Raw genomic sequence first — 22,649 nt, 5'->3', positions numbered from 1 at the left:
TTTATTTATTGCATCTCCTTAGAATTTTCACTGTATGGTTCTACCTGCTACTGTGATGTTGTTCTGTGCAGTAAGTGATTACTACATAGTGTTCTTTGGAAGTGGCTTTGGAGAAAAGCATCTGCTAAAATGATTTAATATATAAATATGCTGTAATTGTAAATCAATTACGTCAGTGTCCTTGTATGTGGAATTACTTGGCCGTTGAAAATAAGGTACGTAATGGAAACGGTCAGCTGCCTATTTATTTTCTTTTCAAAAGCTTTTTGTCTTTTTGTCGAATAAAGGCAGGGTGCAGTAGTTAGATTCATGAGAGCAGTAGTTAGACTGAATGTGTTTAAGTACAGTAATGCACTGCGGTTTAGAAGAGTAATGGAAAACACCTCGGCTCCCTCTCGGTATTGAAAAAAACATTTGAGAAAAGTTGAAATGTGCTCTGTGTGAGAGGACTGATTTCGCTCTGCTTGTTAATGGAGGGAAAGGAGAACTTGGTATTACTCAGTATTTCTTGCTCACCCTGAAAGCAGCTCCAACTCATTTGGCATGAACTACCTAAACAGGAAGACCCGTTAAACTGCGGCCGCAATCCAAACTGTGACCTAAAATCTCTTCCGTTGCCATGGAAGCACTGTTGCTTGATTATAAACATCACATCCAATTTTTAATAGCTCAATTTGAAACACTAGCCAAAGCAGCGCTATTAAATTGTTGACAAAATGAGGAAAAATCTGTTGCTTTAAAGAAATCAGTGGAAGTAAAACTGCTATTAATAGAGGATATTTAGCTGAGATTTCACAAATCTTTGCCGCGCAAAATACTAGTAGCAGGACCTGAACCTGGTATTCTCTTGTTTATATGTTGCTTTTCTGTTTCCTAAAATGATTCACATGGAGGTGGTATCAACAAAACTTTTGTCACTTTGAAAACTGAATGAATTGAAAATAAAATTCAGTTTTTTTATGGCAGGTTCCCTGTTTTCTTGGATCGGGTGGAAATTGTCTCCTCAATGTGCACAGTTTCCAACACAAAATACTTAAAACAGAGTAGTAAAATGGTGTATTGTGCAATATGGGAAAGACTGGACTAAAAGTGGTTGAAAAGTAAACATTTAGAAATGCTGTTATATGGGTAATGTCCCTGGGCCATGTATTTTAAGCAAGACCTGGACATTTTGACTGAAACTTTTTTTAGTATCTAGATAAAGTTTTGGAAGAGCATTAAAATGTTGCATCAGTCACATTTTTTCTATTGCATATTGATTGATATTTACTAATTTTAACTCATAAATGTTTTAACCCATTTTTATTTTTAATCCATTATTTTATGTTTATAGTGTATATATTACAAGCATAGTAGTATTTACATAGAATATATTTTACATAGAATGTTTAAGGTGGTGTTTAATTTTAATATTAGTTTTTAATTATTAATTGTTCAAGGTGTGTTTTACCCCGCTCTATTGTTTCACCTGTTTTTGACAAGTTTTGATAGAAGCTCAGGTGTAATTTTTCATTTAAATATCCTGACCAACAGCATGAATAAATTAGTTTATATAGTAGTTCAACGTTATTATAAGACAAATATATGTCAGAGTCAAAGGGAACTTTATTGTCACTTCCGCAAATTGTTTGGAAGATACATAGGAGTGAAATAGCCTGTCTCCTGGACCACGGTGTGACATAGAGAACAACATATACTATTACTATTACAGGACTGTTCACAATAACTAACTACTCAACTAAAAAGACTATGGAATAAAGCACCGTGGTGTGGTTGGTGCAATAAATAGAAAAGTAAACAGATTTAAAAGCGGTAGTGCAAAAAAAGTGAGATTTTTTTTGTGCAATAATTGTTTGGAAAAAAGGGGTAGTTTGACCTCATGTAGGTCGATGTGGAATGAATTACAGAAATACAGCAGCTATGCTTAGGACGGACACCAGTTTAAGTGAGGTTTCACATATTCAAATATATTCAGTATGCATTTTCCTTTCTGACATGAAGGGTACTATGCGTTCCGTACATTTACTGCAGACTGATTATATTCTTAGAACTTTAATAAACACTGCAGGCAGAGCTAACTTAGGAGAGACTTGGAAACAGCGTGTAAGTTTCTGACAATAGCAATGAAGTGTAATTTAAGTTTGTTGATTTATATGGGAGTGCTTTCTTGTATTACTAATAGTTTTCAAACGCAAGTGGTAATAATGTTCGATGCAAAATGCTGTACTTGTCTCGCGAAACCAAAAACGTAGCCTTTGAATGGAAATAAACTGAAGCTGTGATACTTGAAAGCAGTATACATACAAAAGGAAAGCAAGTAAGGGCCAGAAGCTGCTGTTACAAGATAAGACAGATTATGGATGCATGAATCATTTCTGCCACATTTTCTCATCCTTTACTTGCACGGTACAGCTTATCTGGTTTATTTCATCTTAAACAGGAAGGAGTGGCGAAATAACATAATCATGTGCAGCTCCAATAGCCGTGATTCACCTCTAATTGTTTATGAATTGTTTATATAGAGCACTTAGTGCAAGGAAGGAAATGGAAGTGGCTGCAAGTCACCTTTTCCCTGCACAGAGATCCATTTGACCACGTTTTTAATGACAGGGTCCAAACAATTGAGTTCTGATCCAAGCTTGCTCTTACTGGCTATGTTCATTATATACATTATTATTATTTGATATAATTAAAAATGTATATGGTGGTGGTTAACATAGAAATTCACCATTTAGTTTATACCAGTTGCAGTTTATTAATACAGACTACCTGCATCAGTTTGATCCATAATATACTCATCACAATTATTAAAGAAACTATTACTGTCATTTAGTTTAATGTAATTAATCAATTGAATAATGATTTAATGAAATAGCTATCATGCAAAGTGTGAGAATGCTTGAGCAAAGAAATCAAAGCGCAGCATAGCTCCATCTGTTGGGTAGACAGAAACCCAAAAACTACACGGTACTGTTTAAAAATGCTACTGTAAATATGTGTGAAACTGTACTGTTTGCTTGAATTGAAATGAACCCTGAAACGAGGTAAGAAAAATCTATGAAATATTATAACAAAAAATTGTGTATCCTGATTTAGATTATTAAATGTTGTTGTTTCAGCAGTGCATTGGAATTTAACATCTCATTGTATAAGTGTGTTGTGAAAACATAGTCACTGGTTTGCACTGTTGTTAAAAATGAAGAGATTAAACTTCATACACGTGATAACCTGCGAAGCGCCAAAGCGCACAAACGCCTTAACAGGCATTGACGTGGCCGACTGCGTAGTGACGTCACTGGTACGCGACTTTTCAGATGACGGGCGCGTTGACGCATATTTGTTGCGTCTCGAAGGAGAGCGACTCCGGGGTCAGAGTAGAGATTCCGAGTGACACAAGAGATGGCTCTGCGGGCGGTGCGGCTCGTCGTGCAGCCCGGTGCCGCCGTGTTCAGACTCGGCGCTGTGCTGCACACGGTAAGGTTGTGGAAAAGTGCATGTTGAGACACGCGGGTGGACACAGCGCTCGCGCCAAGGACACGAAGCACCAGCTCAGCTGTCACATTCAAATCACTCTGTCTCTCTGTGTTTGTAGCGCCGTTCTGCTCCGCCTAACACTGGTCATTGTTCACTAAAATGTAGTTTGGAATAGCACTGAATTTACGCGCTCCATTTCACAAACTCAATAATTCTGACACAGTTGAATTTTACTGCTTCAGACATTCTTTTGACCTTTTCTTCTCCTGAGGTAGGCCGCACCGCCCGGGGTCGTGAGAATCAGAATCATGTGATGAAGTCATTGAAGAATGTTGTTGTTGTGGTTTCTGTGGCTGGCAAGGTTTTTAGTGTGGGTTAGGCCTCATATTTTGGTTATTATCATCAAATGTCCAATTTACAAATATCTGTAAGTAAAATTCCCTTTATTTGCTTGATGATCTGGAGCTGAGTGTTACAGTAACTTAACCCCTGCCTGGTGTGGTGGTTAAGTACAAGGAGTGAAGGACTTGAGTTGAAGGTTGCTGGTTCAACCCCCCATATTGCAGTAGCTTTGAGTAAGGTTCTGTCAATTTAACTTCCCAGCTGTGTTTTAACGGGCATGTTTATGAAGGCTAATTTGGCTAAGAGAAAATATCTTAGTGTTGAAGGTTGCAAGTTGTGATGCTGACTTCAGATCAGCTGCAGAGTGAACAGTGTCGGTTTGTGTTGTTAAGTTACTAGCTCACCTAACTTCACATAAGGTTTTTCCTGAATTCATTAAACTTGTCAATGCCAACAGGCCAGGATCCACTCAGGTGGCCCCAAGAACCTGCAGTGTGGCTGGTGGGCATATGCTCTGGGTGAGCGCACCATGCCACGGTTCAAGGAGAACAGCAAGATCTTCAGCATCGATGGCAATTTAGCATCTGGGAAGGGTGCTTTGGCACAAAAGCTTGCTGACAAATTAGGTAGGTCATTACTAAATCAAAAGTGTCTTAGAAGCTGTGGATACGACTGTGAATTTCCTTCCTTCTGCTTTGAAATTTTTAAATTTCTATATCTTGTTTCTGTGTGTGAGATGTGCATTTTAAATTCTAATCATAGGAATGTTTCATATGCAAAGATCCATCCGTTCATCCATTTTCTGTGATGACAGTCCATCACTGACCTCTAACACAACTAAACATTTTCACGCACTATGGGTAGTCTGAGTCAAGCAGTTTATCTGAACAGTGCATCTGAATATGCAAAGAAACTTCTGCACCTGCTTTAAACGAAGAACGCAGACTAAAAACAATAACCATGTTGAAGTTGGCGTGTTTTTCGAAATGGTTCCCGCATGTTGTGTATGGATTGGAGAGTTGTAAAATTAATGCACTGCCTGCCTGTGGCTGACCCTGTCACAATCTCAACTGCATTTGGCCATAGGGATGCTGTACATGCCTGAGCCTGACACACACTACCTGGACAAAGTAACAGGGGAAAGTCAGCTTCTGGACATGCAATTCAATGGCAACTGTAGTCTGGAGAAGTTCTACAAGGACCCCAAGGCCCCTGATGGGAATTCCTACCGCTTGCAGTCCTGGATGTACCACGTCCGCCTCCTGCAATACTCGGATGCCATTGAGCACCTCCTCACCACGGGTACTGACACAGTGCTCATAGCCTTTGCTGATTCATGGCCAAAAAAAAGTCTGTGACATCTGAGAAGGTGGATGTGCTCTTGGTTTTCCCTTCTGTCTCTCTGCAGGACAGGGTGTGATCTTGGAGCGGTCCCCATTCAGCGATTTGGTGTTCTTGGAGGCCATGTTCAAGCAGGGCTACATAAGGAAACAGTGTAAGTGAACGCTGTGGCAAGTGGAAGAACGACACAGACTTAATATGGAGTCAGTCAGAAAGTCTTTAGAAGCGTGAAGGAGCTCTCAGCTGCAGCTGCTACCTTGGAACAGGGTCCTGGAAACATTGTAAACTGCATGGTCTCACACTGCTTTGCATGGTATTTTCTTGAATTACTACTGGTGGTTTCAGTGTTGATGATGTTTCTATGAGAGATGACTATATAGGCAGTTTCATGAATAATATTCCTCCCATTAAATCATACAGTCATTCCAGTGTTGTGAAAACATTTTATTGTGAATGCACTAGTGAGAAATTGTGTAACTAGAACATTATGTAGGTATAACATTGTTTGCTATTTGAATCAAAAAGATGGGGGGGAGAAAAGTTGTGGTAGAAGGTAAAAGCTCGTGGTCAAAAATTGCAGCTGCCCTTAAAATTCTCATCTCTCCTTCTTCCTGGAGCTTTTTAGTGCAGCCCTGTGCACAAGCTTCATAAGGTTCCTGATTGTTCTGTTCATCTGTTGTTCTGTGTTTTGTGTATTAGGCATCTAGGAAAGCACTAGTTTTTGGTGATATGGGCCCATCTTAAGTATGAGTCAAGAAATTCCATGCCGTTAAGATTTTTAATACTGTTTGTATTGGCTGTGCTCTACTTGTCCTACACAAACATCAAGCTGTGTGTGGGAATGCTGCAGTGAGAACACTGCTGATGCAGGAACTGTTTCCATGCTACAGGTGTGGAGCACTACAATGAGATTAAGGGCATCAGCATTTGTGAATTCTTGCCTCCTCACCTGGTTATTTATGTGGATGTCCCAGCTGAAGAGGTGCAGAAGAAGCTCAAACAGACAGGAAAGGTAGGTGGAACATGATGTCTGTATGTCATTACGTGAACAGTATTGTGGGGGGGTTGTCTTCCTGGTTTGTTCATTATCAGCATCTTTAGAAGTTAATTTTCCATCAGGATGGTGCCGGAGTTTATATGATGTGAGTGAACACTGGGAATGTATTGCTTTATTGTACAGCCAAAAACATGACTTGTAACTGAAAAGCTGCAGATGTACTACCCGAAAAGGTCCTGCTGCTGTTCCCTTTAGAAGGATGCTTAACTGAATTGTTACAGTAAATACTGTCAATTTTATATTTAAAATGAAATGAAATTTGTAGTAATTTTGTACAATATTTGAGAAATTACGGTATAACAGCAATTTTGTGTTGTCATTGTGTTGGGTGTCATGGTGGCACAGCAAATAGTACTGGTGTCTCACAATGCCTGGGTGGTGCGAGAAGACGTGGGTTCAATCCCCGCTCAGTCTGGGTGGAGTTTGCAGGTTTTCCCCGTGTCTGCGTGGGTTTCCTCTGGGTGCTCCGGTTTCCTCCCACAGTCCAAAGACATGCTATTCAGGTTCCCCCATAGTGTGTGAGTGACTGAGAGTGTGTTCCACTGATGTATGGATGAGTGACCCATTGTAAGTAGTGTATCTAGCAGCGTCACTCACCTTGGTGAATAAGGTGTGTGGACTGACAATACTACATAGAGCTGAAGTTGCTTTGGAGAAAGTGTCTACTAAATAAATGTAAATGTCAGCTACATAAACAAAACAATTGTAATATTCCATACATTAATGTTTTTTTAAATTCTTATTCTGTTTGTTTGGCTCTTTTAATTTAGTCATGAGTGTTGTTCATGAGCTGCAATACCAAACTTTAAAAATAGAGAAAAATACATCAGTGGAATGATCTGCCTAGAGAAAGTGCTCGTATGACAATTAACAATGAAGCCCTTCATCGTTTCAACTTGGTAAAGTGTACCCTAGTTGTCTCTCTGACTCCTCGTGGACTGTGGAGCTGAGGAGCAAAAATAAGAAGGCAAATCAGGGCTTTAAAAGACAATGATGTTCATTTGCTGTCACTCTTATTTATGATAACCCCCTCTGTGTTTAGCTCTTAATTTCTGTGACCTTGAGTCAAAATCAGCTCAGGGTTAAAGCCTGTTTGCAATTCTTCCATTTCTCCTTACAGAGATGCGACAACTGTGCCCTCATGGCATTCTCTTTTGTCTTCTAACAGTAGGCTGAATTCTTCATAAGAGCTGTAAATAAAGTAGGATCCCACATGTGATGTGTGGAACACAACCTGTATAAAGTCAGTCGTTGAACAATGACTCGTCAGTTCGGATCTTTGATTTTCGTTCATTAAATAATTCCAGTTATTAGCTATATAATTACAGTGCTTTTACAACCACAGAACGTTTCACCAGTCTACAGCACTCAGTTCTTTTGTTTCAGATGTCTTTTCTTTGGCAGGCTTCTAGAAATGGTAGTTATTGAATGATGGCACACACAAGAACCCCAGATTAAATGTGGACAGTGGTACGGTGGGGTTCAGAGCTAAGTTAATACTAAAGGGCGACCCCCTCCTGTCTCCTTATGTGTGTACATTTGTGTCATGTCCAGTGTAAAAACACATCTTCCTGAATGCACCAGGGCCCTAATGGAGAATTGTCTGGAACACATTAACACACAAGCCAGTGCATGTAATATGTCCCACCTGTTACGAAGTGTATAAAAATCCCAATTACGCTTGCTATTAAAACAAGTGAAAATGTGTAATTTCTCTTTACAATTAATGCAGTTCTACATGTTCTAGTTGTGGTAAATCCTCAGGCCTGGAAAAACACCCCAGTAACTAGTTGTTCTTGCTAATCAGGTGGATTCTTTCGTTCCTTGTCTGGCTGAACAAAAAAAAAAAACACATTTTTAGGTGAATGTGTGAAAATAATGTAGCTGTGTCTTTGAATTTTAAAACATCAGTTTGGAGAAATGGACAGAAGTATTATTTATGGAGCGTAATTAACCCTGGAGTTGTGTTCAAGACAACTTTCTGTTTTTGATGTCCCTGTCCAAAATGGGCTGGTCCATTGTAGTTGTTTTTAAAGGAATTATAAAACATTTATTATGTGTTACACCTTTTAACCAACTTCATTCCTAAAAATTCTCATACGTTCCACACATTTTCTTGGGATTTTTTTTTTGTCAATAGCCTACATTTCCTGAGATGAAACCACTGCGCGGGGGGTGCGGTGGCGCAGTGGGTTGGACCGCAGTCCTGCTCTTCGGTGGGTCTGGGGTTCAAGTCCCGCTTGGGGTGCCTTGCGGCGGACTGGCGTCCCGTCCTGGGTGTGTCCCCTTCCCCCTCCGGCCTTACGCCCTGTGTTGCCGGGTAGGCTCCGGTTCCCCGTGACCCCGTAAGGGACAAGCGGTTCTGAAAGTGTGTGTGTGTGTGTGTGTGTGTGTGTGTGAAACCACTGCGCATGTAGGTAACTCCTTAATTTGGCATGTGATTCTTTATTATAGTCTCACCCATTCACTTCCTATGGCCAGCCAGGTCTCAGCATGTACTCCGCTGATATACAAATGTGAATCACGCATTTAAAATCCAGTGAAGGTGGTGATCATTAATTTTGTGCGTTTAGACACTTGGTGTGGAGGATGTCGCAAAGCTTTATGGCAATCTAATGAAAGGACCCATATTTCTTATAGGGAAAAGTTTTACACACGCACACTGTCTGAAACCGCTTGTCCCATACGGGGTCGCAGGGAGCCAGAGCCTAACCCAGCACCGCAGGGCATAAGGCTGGAGGGTGAGGGAACACACCCAGGACAGGACACCAGTCCGTCCCAAGCCACCCCAAGCAGGACTCGAACCCCAGACCCACCACACCCTCTGGGAAAAGATTTAAACGAGTAGAATTTGAAGGAAGAAAACCAGACTGTTAAGGGGTGAGTTACTTGTTGCAAGTCCAAACTAATATATTAGATTACTTTTGCGCTGAAGGCCTTTTTACTGGAGTTACGTGACAGCAACTTTATGGAAGATGAGAAAGATCGAGACAAAGTTTGATGGATAATTGTGACTTCCTCTTAGGAGAAAAATTCACGTGGGCTGTACTGCTGAGTTTAGGCTAACGTGCCATTTGACCTGAGGATCCAGAGTTGGTCTCCTATGATTTCTGTGCCTGTGTACTGTTGTGGAAATGAGGTTACGTTTCTCCATTCCTTTTCTGGCGCATGATTGTAGCGGTCCTCACTGCAGGCTCAGTTAAATAAGTGCTTGTCCTCAAGCAACCTTTCCCCACTGCCGCCAAGTTCTTCGCTAACAAAATGCTGAACTGTGGCCAGGAATGTCTGAGGCTGTACTGGATCGCGGATCAGAAGAAGCAAAAGTGTGTGGAGGGGGGCAGCTGCTGTGAACCACCCCACAGCGGATGCCCAGATTCATTGCGTTGGATGAGCAACGAGAAGAACTGAAGAGGCTGGGACTGACTGGGAGAAGCAAGAGAAGAGGGAAGCTCAAAGTGTCAGAATGGCTGCAGCCTGAAAGAGGCAGTGATAGAGAAAATATGGGATAAAATGAACTAATCCCTCTATTGATCGCTTTATCTCTTAGTTAAAGAAACAACCCCTCCCTGATGATAAATGGGCAAAGCTGGAAAAATGCTTATGAACATCACTGAAGAAGGCTTCAAGATGAAACATTTTTATTTTTTTTTTTTTCCCCTTCGTGTGTGACACAATCCTTTTGAAGTTACATCTAGTTATGCAAAAAGGTTTAACTTTGAGGGTGTTGCACATTGTTGTTTCTGAAACACACCTTTCCAGAGAAGCGTAGACATTAGGGACAACTTTTTTCTAATGTACTTTTTTTTTTTTGTGAATTCGCTGCCCCCTTTTTAGTAAACTGTCGTCTTTGTTTTTGTGCATTATGTTTAAATATCTTTAAGCATAATGCAGTTTTTGGTTTAGAAAGTAAAATTTCGATAGTTTTTTTTTTTACTTAAACTACAGTCTGGCTCTTGTTGAAACAGTATTTAGTTCTGTTGTGTTTAATTTTTAATGTACAATTTTAGTAGATTTTCTTGCTCATTGTTTTTGGGATACCTGTTGAGGTTTTCATGAAGAGCATTGTGTGACTTTTCCTTACAGACATTCCTTCAAATTCAACTTCTTATGCCCTGAGTATATAACTAAACCTCAGGATATAGTTTTGCACAGCAGTGTAGCAGAGAAAATTCTTATTTTGTTTTTGAACAGCTTTGTGCTGATGATTTTATGCTTTGCATTCTTCATACTTTGTGTTTTATTCTTGTGGCCTGTGAGGTGTCTGCACAGGTGCTAGTGACCATTTAATGTGCTATGGAACTTTAATGGATCATTCAGCAAAATAAAAAATGACTATCCCCAGGAGAGCACACCAGCAGTACAGTGACCTTGCATCACAGAAGTTAGTCTTTTTACAGGAAACTAAAATTGGACTTAAAGTGGTAACACTTGAATGTGTGACATGTGGTGTTGAAGGCTGCAGCCAAGTCACTGACATCCTGCTCATTTTGTCTTTGAATGTTCAGGGGGGATGGCATCGCCCTGCAGATGTGACATTACAAAAACCCCGAGCGCTGGACAAACCTTCAGCGTGTGGGGGTTTTTTTTTTTTTTTTTAAGAAAAAATTGTTTTGGACTCTTAGTTGTCCTTGTCCTGAAAAACGGTGTCCCTCGAGATGGCCTGTGAAAGGGCCCACTGCCTTCTTACACCCGCTCGGAATGCGATCTACCTCAGAGAACAGGCCAGCAGCGTTCCGGTAATCGGTGACAGATGTTGGCCAGCACGGTGGAGCAAGTGTGGGAGTGTACACGTATGTGTAAGGTATAAGGATGGGAGGGGGTTCCCAGAGTGGGGATGTTGAATAAACTTTACCTTATCGTCTGGTCATGGCTTTTTCCATTCTCTCTGCTGGTGTTGTTCTCTCCAGCTTATGAATCACACATTGCTGAAAGAAAGACTCAATCCCGTGTAGGCGTTGGACTAGCCTTTGGAAGACCAATCCTTCTCATTCCTCTCTTCCTTTTTATGATAGAGGGATTATTGCTTTTGGTTGTTTGAAGTAGATGTAGGAGTGAGTTATGCCCTCTGTCACTGCGAGGGTGTGTTGGACTGTAGTTCTGTTAACGTTTTATTGTATTCTGGGAATTATTCTTTCATTTTTGGATTGTTGAACTTGGCGTTAGGCCAGGTCAATTGTGTACCTATGACACACTGTCATAGACAGGTGGATCTCACCATATGCTACACAGCACTTAAACTGTTAATTTCCTTTTTTTGCATTTAGTATCAGGTAGCAGATTGTTGAAGACTGTAATATTTAAATTTCTTAAGTTGCTGCCATGACCGGAGGCCTCGATTTGACAGCACACCCCCTTTATTCTACTAGCTCGGCAATGGTACCCATCCTGCTCAATTTTCTGCAAGTGTGAGAAAACAAACGTGCTAATGAAGAGCGGGGCACACCCACGGCTATGGTGACGCTCACACATGTGGTTTGTGTTGTGGGCGATGAGAGGCTCACCTTCTACAAAGCCCCTTTGGTCGACACCTCAGCTCGGCTGTTTCTTTGCCCCACCGCCTGATGAGGTCCCGCGTTTGAACATATGGTAACATTTTAATATGAGGGAGACTTGCTGTGCTCTATGAAAACAGGGGAAGAGAGCGGCCAAAGCTCAGCTGTGATTCAGAAACTAAATGGCAGGATTTCCCTTGGTGGAAAACCAATGTAAACTACTCTGCGGTTTTATTTATTTTTGTTTTTAAACGTTTCAAACACAGACTGATGGTAGATTCATCACAGCGTGCCTTTGAACCTGGCTGTATTGTGCTCCGCTGCCGCATGATCGCCGTTTTCCGTTTATCCTTCTCTCATGGTGAGGAACAAGAAAAGTTGTTTCTGGGGGGATCATCTGTTTTTGAAATATGCAAAAAAGGATCAGTGGAAGATGTACAATTGTTCCATCTTTACTGGCTTTGTTGTTTGCTTTTAGTCTTCTAGTTTATCGTAATGTGTAAAAACCATTGAATTTGTAATCCTTTCCAGCCGGAACTTGAAAACGTCCCCGTGGCCTACCTAAAGAGCATCGAGGAGTCCTACAAGAAAACGTTCCTCCCGAAGATCAGGTGAGAAACAGTGTATTGGCGCGGTTGGGGTGGTGTGTCTGCTGACAGTGGATATTGGGGGACTGTTTGCTGTAGGGCCCCTGTTCACTTAACATCTGACCCTGGATTAGGGAAGAGAAGGCAGGGGGGTCAGGGTCCGTTGACAGCAGTGAACTGAGAGAATCCAACAGTGCTGAGTACAACTTATAACCCCAGCTCTAAACCAGCATCATTTACACTTGTGAGAAATCTCTTGTTGATTTAACTCATAGACATGTTTCAGTTTTTTTGCTTTTTATATATATATTTTTTTTAAACATCATACTCCATCAGTTTCCTCAATTTTTAGGGGGGGGGAAAACAAACTACAGCCCACACAGGCTTGGTTGCTTGATGCTCGAGCCAAGCAGAGCTGTGGAATTTACCAATATATCACACATCAGGTGTTCCCGCAGCGACATGGATACAAAACGCAAGCGATGGATGGAATATATAAGGGTGGGAAGAATGTTTTGTTTTATTTCTTCATGCCTTCCATCAGTGCTCTTTAGAAAGAAATCAGTCCCGCAGAGTTTTGTTTGCATTTCCAAGGGCAGTCCTGCATTGCCTACATCAGTACCTTCGTCTGAAATGGGCTTTCATTTGAAGCTCCAGACACGCGGGTCTGTGAACTTGGTGACGTGAATTTGGTTGGAGATCTTTTTTTTTTTTACATTTATTTCACTTCTCTGTTTTCAGCGAGTGTTCTGAAATGCTGGTCTATGATGGAGCTCAAGCCCTGGATATTGAGAAGGTAAGGGGTCATTTGTACGGCTGGCCACTACATGGTATCTGTCAGGCCCAGGCATCAGCGATGTGTGTCTGAGAGAGAGATTCAGATCCATGTCAGAGGAGAGACACGGAGTTCTTGGACTGGACTACTGTCCTCTTCTGTGTTCCACCTGTTGCAACTGCCTACAAGGTGACGATGTCAGTCTCTCCCAGTGACATTTTGCAAGGGCGTTAAATCCACACGTTTGTATAGATAGACCACAGGACATGCCCTTACAGCTGCCCTTTTGAAGGCACTGGAACATGCAAATGCATATTTGCATTCTGTTAAAATTACAGTAAATCTCATGTAGCTTTTCAGAAAGTCAGGGTTTGATCTTTGCGTTCTCGATCACTTTAAGGTGTGGCAGCAATGGAAATAACTTCTAGACCAAACATGACTGTGTGGACAGGGTGGGACTGGTGGGATTAACCTTTTTATTGAGCCACATGAACCAGGCAGTCTGTTCGGTCAATCAGCCGACAGGGGAGTTTAATCGAATTAGTAAGTGTGAAGGAATTCTTTCAATAGAAGCCTGTGGAACAGCTGCAAGTGCTCAGGAGGGAACACTTGCGCTTAGGTTTCTCTTCTCTGCTACTAGAGTTGTTATTCAGCTCTTTTCTGCCTCTTCAGTCCGCAACAAGCTCGTCTAATTGCTTTTTGCAGAGCCGCAAATTTGTTTTGTGTTGGATGGAAAGACTTTGTTCATCGACAAAAAAAAAAACTCAATTTTTGCGGCATGTCTATTTGAATAGAATTTGTAATGCAATTTAGGCCATTAGGCTTTTTAGATGACTTTCATTTAAGCACGGCACACAATGCAAGAACGCCTATTACTTATGCTTGTCCTCAGAATGAAATTCAAATCAAATGCTGTAAAAGGGAGTGGAAAATATGAATGTGATTATCAAATAAACCAAATGGCACACCACATGCCAGAGTTCCCCAGGGTGTAAAGTGCTATCACCACAGACGGTGTTTGTGTTTCGCCTGACTGCTCCGTCGCTCCTCGATTGGCAGAAGACTGGAGAAATGGAGACAGTTGGAAGTGTGGACATAGCATGGGCGGTGTTAGTCAAGAGGGCCCTTTGTTCTCTCTCCATCTCCTGCACCCTACAGATCAGACTGCTTTGGTTGTAAGCTTGAGCTTGTCCTCATGTGTGGCAGGAGGGGCAAAACAAGTGTTCTCACAGGTTTGTGGAGCCTCCTCACGTGATGACAGCAGCATCTCGTAAATGAACACATTCAGAGTTAACTTCAGATTTTACCATCACACCGTTGCTAACAACAGCAAAATAATTACAAATAACTGAAAGTAAGGTCTACGGTGGAACTATGTGGAGAAAGTTGTAGATTGTAGAAAGTTCCACTCTCTTAGTCTTCCCCCCCCTCCCTTTCTCTTACCCCTTAGGTTGCAGAAGACATTGAGTACTTGAAGTTTGACAAAGGGCCCTGGCTGGAGCAGGACGATGTCACCTTCCATTATATGCGGATGCTGTGAGTGTCTCCATGCAGGAAACTTTGAAAAACACTTCTCTGTTCCCTTCCGATATGCAGTTTGTGTTCTTTTTCTTCTCCTCTTGCAGTTTTGCCAGTAAACTTTCATTAGTAACGTTCTTAGTCTTGAGACATCCATGCCCACTGTGTTAGAACTTTGTCTGCAGAGCTTGAGTTAAAGATGAAATACCACCTTGCTTCCCCACCTGTCCTTACAGAACCACAGAATGCAAGTGTTTTGTGCCAATTATTCTGCCCATGTGTTCTAGGGTAGAATAATGTCTCTTCAGGCCTCGATAGAGAAGTCTGAAATAACTGCACATTTCCATCAGTTCAGCTCCCTGGCACCTGTTTGGGCCTCATTCCAGAGGCCAGGCACTGCCACTCGTATAAATGTGAAATGTTGTTAATCAGCCATCACGTTGTGCCACGGAAATATGGGGCTCTGAGTAATGGGCATGGCGGTGCTTTTCCTTGCCAGCACCACTCCCTCTATCCCTCGGGGTCCAGATGCATGAATATGGGGTATGGAAGTTCAAAGTGGAATGTTCTGGATTGTCTGCTTAGCACAGGGGAATACGTTTTGGGAAAAACACTTTAATTGATAACTTTTATTGTAATATATGTTGACATTCCCAACATCTGATCATAAATCACCCCGAATTGTCTCCCCTCTCTGGAGCTGACTAGATAGCAGGCTGTTTGTGTAAATGTTGTGTGTTTTGCAGAGATCTAGGCCTCAAAGTAGGCAAAATATCTCAAGCTCTGAGATTGCACATTGAGGCTATTTTGGTTACGGATGGGTTGGAACAAACACTGTATCCTGTGCATGCTTGTAAGAAGGTCATGACCCTTGGAACTTTTTCAGTCTTTGGAAATAAGAGAAGGAGGTTTTCTGGAAGCAACTTGGAAGCAGACATGGAATTTTTAGATCTTTTCTCCTGGGCAATGGCAGAGAAGTGCGGTTAAGGTACATTGTAGCTGTTTGCTCACGTTGACTGTCGGCATGCCTGTCCTCCTTCGTCCGAGTGGTCCAACACTCTGCTGTAGTGCGCGTGGGTGTTAGCGGACGATGGAGCTACCTCTGTCTGCCCCCTGCTGGACCATCACAGCCATGGGCATTTATTGAGTCTCCTGCTCACTGGCAATTTGTTCCTAAAAAATCCCTTCTAAGGTGAATTCTCACAAATGCAAGGTATAATTGCCAGTAGTTTTAATGGTAAACAGCACCCCAGACTGACGGATTTATACTAAAATACCACCAAAACTATTAAAGTTGACTCAGTCACTTCATTAGTTAACATTATATATCATAATGCAACATAAAACAGCAGTTTCCCTTCATTAGTTACTCTATAATACTTTATCATATCCACCTGAGGTCATTCTATTTTGTAGGTATTATGTACCGTACATGAAACAATTGCTCTCAAAACATACGATACTCAATATTTATGTGATAATTTACCCTTAAATTCCAACGGATAGAACAGTAAAGACAAAGCAAACAAATGAAATCAATGCTAACAAACTCACACTCGCCAAAGAAGTGAGCATGGTTTGAATAGTTCAGATGGAGGGACATGATTACCGAGGTATAACAGGTGAAACTAACAAACAAGGGCTGACGGGGGTTGAGAATTTTAAGGACTACCAGCCAAACTAACTGCGACAAAGACTGCAGGGTGGCTCTGGTCTTGTGGCGCTCCAGATTTGGAAGGCATATGAAATCCAGATCGGTCCCCATAAACGAAAATGAATGCCTTGTAAGCCAAATGAGGGGTGTTAAACGAAACTTTGCATAAAGGTGAATTCTAGTAACCCAAATGGACGCTCTCATGGTCTCGCTGTACTTATTTGACACTTTTCTCCAAAGTAACTGACACTATTCAGCTACCTAAAATGATTTACCGGTTTAGACAGGGCCGAAAGCTTTACTGTATTAAATCAAAGTAAGCACCTTGCTCAAGGCTGCTACATCAAAGTCGGGTTGAACCTGGGTCCTTCGAGTCCAAAGCAGTACCTCTAACCGCTATGTCATCTGGTGCCTTTTAACGAAAAAACTAATATTTGCACTTGCTGCTGGTCCTCAGAAGATCTCTGTATAGCTTTTAAAGCTTTCTGGGGTACGGAGGTTTTATGTTTGACCACGAGCAATTCTTTAACTGAAAAGTGAAGCAGACCACAATTTATGGTATATTGACCAGAGTGATCCTGCGACTGACCACTATACGTGTGTCTGGAGGATGCCTGTGTTATCGCTCCAGTCTATTCACAAGTGGGATGCTATTCTGCTGTTCTCTCCCCAGGGTTGAGGACAAACAGAGGGTTGCTGACCTGACCTGCATCCCAAGGTTCCTCCCCGAGGTCACCATCGGGGCCCACGAATACGACAAGGCCTACCATGACTTCAAATCGGTATGGGGAAGCAGGAAACTACAGCAGGGACCGGGGTGGGAGTTGCACACTTCTTAATCTTGGTACAGATGTGTTCAGGCTAGGATAATTGCTGCCGAGTCAAATTCCCCTCATGTCAGCCGCTTGTGTATGTTTTTGTTTGGGAATTGTTTACCACGGCCTTCTTCAGCGCATGTGTTTGTGTTCCGAACACAGGGGGAACATTTAACATCATATATGCCGAGATAGATTCAAACCTACCCCCAAATGCACAGCTCAGGCACTGACAGACACCAGCAGTACACCCCTGCATCACCATGCTGTATAGATGACTCTGAGGAATTACCAGTTTGTATGAGCAAGGGTGCCACAGTTTCTACAAGCTGAACATTCTCCACTTCAAGAACGCTTGTGTAAAGTCTTAGAAATCTTGTTTGTGCTCCGAAGGGAAGTGCAAACAAAGAGCAACACAGCTCTTTCTAAGGATACAGATGAGCTGCTTTATTGCTGTAATTTACCCTAATGATGGACTAATGATGTTTCTTACAATGCTTCAGTAATGCTCTCACTGATCTAGTGTGTGACGCTTCGGTTCCTCATGGGATCACAGATATGTAGAAGGGAACAATTTCATTTTGTTACACTTTGCTCTTCCTTTGAAACACATAAAGGTAAATGAGGGTGTTAGAAATACTGGATAAATTCGTATCCAGTCACAGGCTTTTATTGACTAATTTAATAACTGAATTCTCATCAAAACAGCTTCTCACTGGGAGTAAAGTAGAATGAAAGCAGCTTGCTTTGGCCAGAAAGCCTGCTGTCTACACTTTCTCAGTATTCCTGCAAATTAATAGCCTGCTCTAAATGTTCCTCACCCGAATGCTGGCTTGGTACCTTAATCGTGCTTGGGTTCCCCTGCCAGAGGCAGCGCATTGGTAAATAAATGCAGCTTTTGCCATGTTCGGCTCTGTTTAGCTCAGCTTGTGTTGTTCTGTGGACTTCTTGACATATCAAGGAGAGTGTTTACTGAAGCAGCGTCCTGTCTTTTAGTGGCATCTGGGGCTTGTTGACCGCTGTGAGTCGACCGCTCTTTCAAGCTTGCATGCAGGGAGCCCCCCGTGCACTTATGTGCAATCAACAGTTTTCACACTAGTTTACAACTAAATATGTACATGGAAAGCACTGGAAATTGTAGAGACCATAGGGGATTAACATAAAAATGTATTTTGCCCCTCTGCTGCTTGGACTCCGTTATGAATAGTTTAATTTTATTTGAGGCCGACATTTGCTGAAGTTGTTGTTGTGAATGTATTTGGGACTGGATGTGTTGAGGCAGCAGGAGGATGGAGAAGCTCAGTTAGATGTAGGTGCCCCTGTTTCAGCTTGGCACTCCTGTGTATAGAAAGCACCTGCTCTTGCTCAGCCATGGAAACTGTGTGCCCACACCAGAGGCCGGCTCCCTCATGGTGCGTGACTTGTGACAGATCGCGAGGCGAGCTTTGGCTCCAGTATCAGTCTGACAGCTGTTAGACCCTGGAGGACTGAGGCAGAATTGACTAAACAGAGAACCAGCCACACGGACCCATCGTAGACTCTAAAACCACTTAGAGTGATGCCCACCCTCCAGGCCTGGAGTCTGCACCATTCAGGCACTGACTTCACTGACTGAGGACTATTAGATGTGAGGTTTTGTACCCAGGCTATACAACTGAGACCAGCCCCTTTAAGCTGAGTGTTGCGTTTTAATATGTGTGTTGTCCTTGTCCCAGTGTACATGTGCTTAGGTGTGTTGCTTGTTTGGATCACACCCCAAAGCCCAGTTCTGTCTAGCGTTGGAAAGGGTTGCATTTGAAGAGAGCAAATAGGGGAGGGTAAGGGGATGTTTGAGGTCCATATGGACTTACAACCCAGTTTGGAGTTTCTTGATGTGCAACGTGCACATTTTACATTTGTAGTGTGAAGAAGTGTGGATTTAGTGGTGGTGAAATGGTGTGAACTGGAGTGTTTAATGCATGCCTGTCATCGGAGCCCTAGTTGTGCTTTGTCACTGTTATTAATTATAAATTCACACGTTACTTTAGCCTTTTGGTCCTACTTAAGTCCTCAAAAAAGGTCTCCCAGTTGCCCCTTGGATTCTTGAGTGTGGCACTTTGATGCCATCAGTTGCTATGACCTGTTGATCCCCGTGACTAATCACTGCAATGAGGGAACTGTAATGTTGAAAGCAGCCATCAGATTGCCCAGAGCTCCATACTTTTGGAGGGAGGACTCTTTGAATAAAATATATATATATATATATATATGCATAATCTCTCACACACAGCCAGAAATAAATTAAAAAAGTGTCAATCTGAACAGCTAAATTAATAGTTAAATTGTAGAGATCCACATTTGTGGTCCTTATGGAATATTTGACTAAGTAAAAAGCAAAGCAGTTTAGTAGGTTGTTCTGGCCAATATTTGAGTTTTCTGTCAAAAGTGTTTGCTTTGAATATTGGCTAATGTGCATCAGACTCTGTTAATGATTTGCCGGAGCGTGACTGGGAGGAAAAGCCTGCCAGGACTGTAGTGCGAGGCAGGAAGAGATGATGTCTTGTTCGTGTGACACCGCTGCTTTGCAAGGCACCCGTCTCCTTTCCTCCGAGGGGTTGGCTTCGATGGAGTGGGGGGGACTGGGGAGTTCAACCTGGGTGGGTGGTCCATCCCCACGTTTACGGGAAGATGCTTGGCTGCATTCTTCAAAAAAGAGTGTCCTGTTCTTCAGGAAATTTGGCTCCACGTCAGTCGAACAGTTTCAGAAACGTCTGAACCGCAGATAACTCACTCCCACCCAAAGGCAGACTTGCTGCTCAGCACTGCCAGCCTCTTAGCAGACCCTGTTTATCAATACAAGAGCCAAGCACACATCCAAAACACACTTATTTATAGAAATGGAGGAGGAACAACAACACACCAGTGCTGGCTGCCTGGCTATTTTGACGACTGACTCTCCCAGCAGTAGAAATCAAGCACAGTGCAAACTTGAAGCAGATATGCATCTGTTGTTTGTGTTTTGAACTCATTTGCCAGCATTAAATGGCAGTGCTTTAATTCGAACACAGCAGCTTTGTCTTTCTTCCTTGCGTGCTAAAACATGGCCCTTGAATGAGCCGGTAATTATATGTTTTTAATGTGGCTCTTCTTATGAAAATGCAAGTGGCAACAGCGACAAGTGAGTTCAGAGTAAAACGTCCTTGGAGCTGCTCAGCTTGTAACTTGCTGTCACCAGCTATTTATCCGGTGAATCACTTGTTGAATCACTTTGTTGGCATGTGCTTTCTGCTTTTGCAATATCCCCCAAAAATGATCCTACTGTGCTTCGAAGTTTGAGGTTGAGAAGAGATTGTTTTAAACCCCCAAGTGAACTCCCCTTTCAGCTGATCTGCAGCTTCCAGATGCTATGCTAATTACTGAGGGATGCACTTTAGGCAAGTTAGTGACAAGACTGTCCCACTCTGACAGTTGACAGGACTAGCCGTCTGTACCCTTGAGGCAGCATCTTCACCCAGGAAGCAGCTCTGATGAAGCCCATTTTCCTCCTCAGATAGAGGAGCTCTGTTGTGCCATTAGTACCAGACAGTCCTCTGTCAGCCTGCTTATGTGTCTTTATGTTCAGGATGCTTCTGGTCTCCTCAACTGTTCTCCCTTCTAATGTATTTATTTACTGTACTATATTTTTGTATTTTGTGGTACTGAAGGTATATCCGAAACTTCTCACAATATAGTTCAATTTGAGGAACAGCACAGCTTCCCATTCATTCATTCATTCATTTCTTTTTCTCCTGTCCTAAGCTTCCGGGGAAGAAGTATGCCCCAGGTTACAACGCAGACGTCGGTGACAAGAACATCTGGCTGAAGTGATAATGTTTCTTTCTTTGGATGCTGTATAGAAGACTGCTCTGCTCCTCTGCGGTTCTACTGTATTGTACAGGGGCTAATTTGTATGTCATAAGATTATTGTATGTATTAAAAGGGACATGTTCTAAAACATTGTGGGCTCCATCAGTTCTTTCATTAGTTTCCAGTATTTATGATGAATGGTTAGTAATGTGTAAGAAAAACTTGTGAAGGGTAAGAGTTCTTTGTAAGCACAATTTTATAAACTAAAAGAGCCTTTTATGTAAAATCTCAAACCTCTATACAATTATGGAAGGCAGGATGAAGTGAGCTGTTCATAACCGCTTGACTGAGTCCATGGATTTAACTGGTAGAAGGCCGTGACAGCAACAAAACAGAATGGTTTTGATGTTCTGGTGAGGGAAATGTTTGCTTATGCCTGTAAGAGAAAGTCTTTAGTTTCTCTTTTACGGAAGGTCAGCTTCAGACTTTTAGCTGAAGTTGACGGGTAAGTACTAATTTGTCAGAGGGATTCCTGTAAACATCTCCACAAGCATGTTTATGGCACAAACTCTGGTGCCAGATTGTTACTAATATTGATGGGCTGATACTGACAGGTAGCCTCACATGAGTCCTTAAGAGACCCCTTGCAAGAAGTTCAGTAACAAGGTTCCTTACAAACCTCTTTAGAGGCAGTAAGTGGGTCAGGTCAAATTGTGGAAAGTGCCTTATTAGCATGTATAATATATACATAGTGACAGAGAAATTTGGGAGGTTTTCTTGTGTGGGAGTGGTGGAGTGACACCATGGATGAGTGAAGGCAAAAGAATACATGGCGTATGGATGTTTATGCATCCCGTGTGGGCAAAGTCTCTTAAATCTCATGCTTCATGGACCACCTGTCAAGAGTGATTACATTGTTTTTATTTAAAAAAAAAAAAACTTGTACATAACACTGCATTAGGACTTGACTAAGCAGGAAAAATATGTGATGTGAGAACTTATAAATGGTATCAGTTGTGTGTGTCTCGCACTCACAGCTTGAGAGTTGTCACCCCCGGCACAGAGAGCCAATAAAATCAGGAATTGTACACCAGCGCTGGTGGTAACGTGTAGATAAGTAAACTATAATAAAGGACATTTTGCATATACCTGAGTTGGGCTTCCTGGTTCAAGCTTTAGGCTGTGAAAAAAGTGGTCTTTCCTATCTAATTAGTGACTAGAAGCTTCTGGGGCTCCACATTGCATGCTCCTCACAGGCTGCGGAATCTACACATGAGCGATCCAAAGAGGTGTTAAATTTCTTGAGGTTGTGTTAATGCATCTTGAAATGATGAAATCAATGTCATTGACTAGCGGAGGTGAAACTTAAGACTGTGCACACGTGGACCTCACAGTAAAAATAGGAAATGTTTTAATTTTTGAAAATGTGTGACTTGAATGCTTATAACATGAGGTACCCATGTGCTTGTATCTTCAGTAGAGATACTTGGTGCTTCACAGAACAGCACTCATTACAACCACTTTTCCCCTTCAATCCTTTCTAATTCTCAATGCTTGTCCCTCCCATCAAGTTTTGCTGTCTTGGGTCAGTCAGTATCCTACGTTGTTCTTAATTACTTGGCTTCCCGCATGAGAGCCGAGTTCCCAGCATTAGCCCTGGGCAGACTAGGAACAGCAAGACATTCCTGCTTCTGCTGAGTATTTGAGAAGCCCGTTCTTCTGTAATCAGTGGCGAATAACTCACACCAAAAAATCCTAACGGCATCAGT

General features: G+C 42.1%; 1 protein-coding gene across 1 annotated transcript; it reads left to right on the top strand.

Moving 5' to 3' along the window:
• The first annotated feature begins 3,331 nt into the window (after positions 1 to 3,331).
• ndufa10 (NADH:ubiquinone oxidoreductase subunit A10) lies at positions 3,332 to 21,030 on the top strand. Its single transcript, XM_018735585.2, has 10 exons — positions 3,332 to 3,474; positions 4,274 to 4,442; positions 4,903 to 5,118; positions 5,225 to 5,311; positions 6,048 to 6,169; positions 12,238 to 12,317; positions 13,035 to 13,089; positions 14,519 to 14,604; positions 16,914 to 17,022; positions 20,833 to 21,030. The coding sequence occupies exons 1-10, from the start codon at positions 3,400 to 3,402 to the stop codon at positions 20,899 to 20,901; spliced, it is 1,068 nt and encodes a 355-aa protein (XP_018591101.2). The 5' UTR covers positions 3,332 to 3,399; the 3' UTR covers positions 20,902 to 21,030.
• Positions 21,031 to 22,649: the final 1,619 nt, after the last annotated feature.

The sequence above is a fragment of the Scleropages formosus genome, chromosome 21 (assembly GCF_900964775.1).
Source record: "Scleropages formosus chromosome 21, fSclFor1.1, whole genome shotgun sequence".
Lineage (NCBI taxonomy): Eukaryota > Metazoa > Chordata > Actinopteri > Osteoglossiformes > Osteoglossidae > Scleropages > Scleropages formosus.
The sequence above is the reverse complement of the archived record's forward strand: the minus strand, read 5'-3'. Positions and strand labels throughout refer to the sequence as shown.

Excerpts from the sequence above, each read along its gene's own strand:
- ndufa10 (XM_018735585.2), top strand. The coding sequence starts at position 3,400 with ATGGCTCTGCGGGCGGTGCGGCTCGTCGTGCAGCCCGGTGCCGCCGTG. Across the intron at positions 5,312-6,047 it reads GGGCTACATAAGGAAACAGT|GTGTGGAGCACTACAATGAG; the intron begins GTAAGTGAACGC and ends TCCATGCTACAG. Across the intron at positions 14,605-16,913 it reads TTCCATTATATGCGGATGCT|GGTTGAGGACAAACAGAGGG; the intron begins GTGAGTGTCTCC and ends TTCTCTCCCCAG.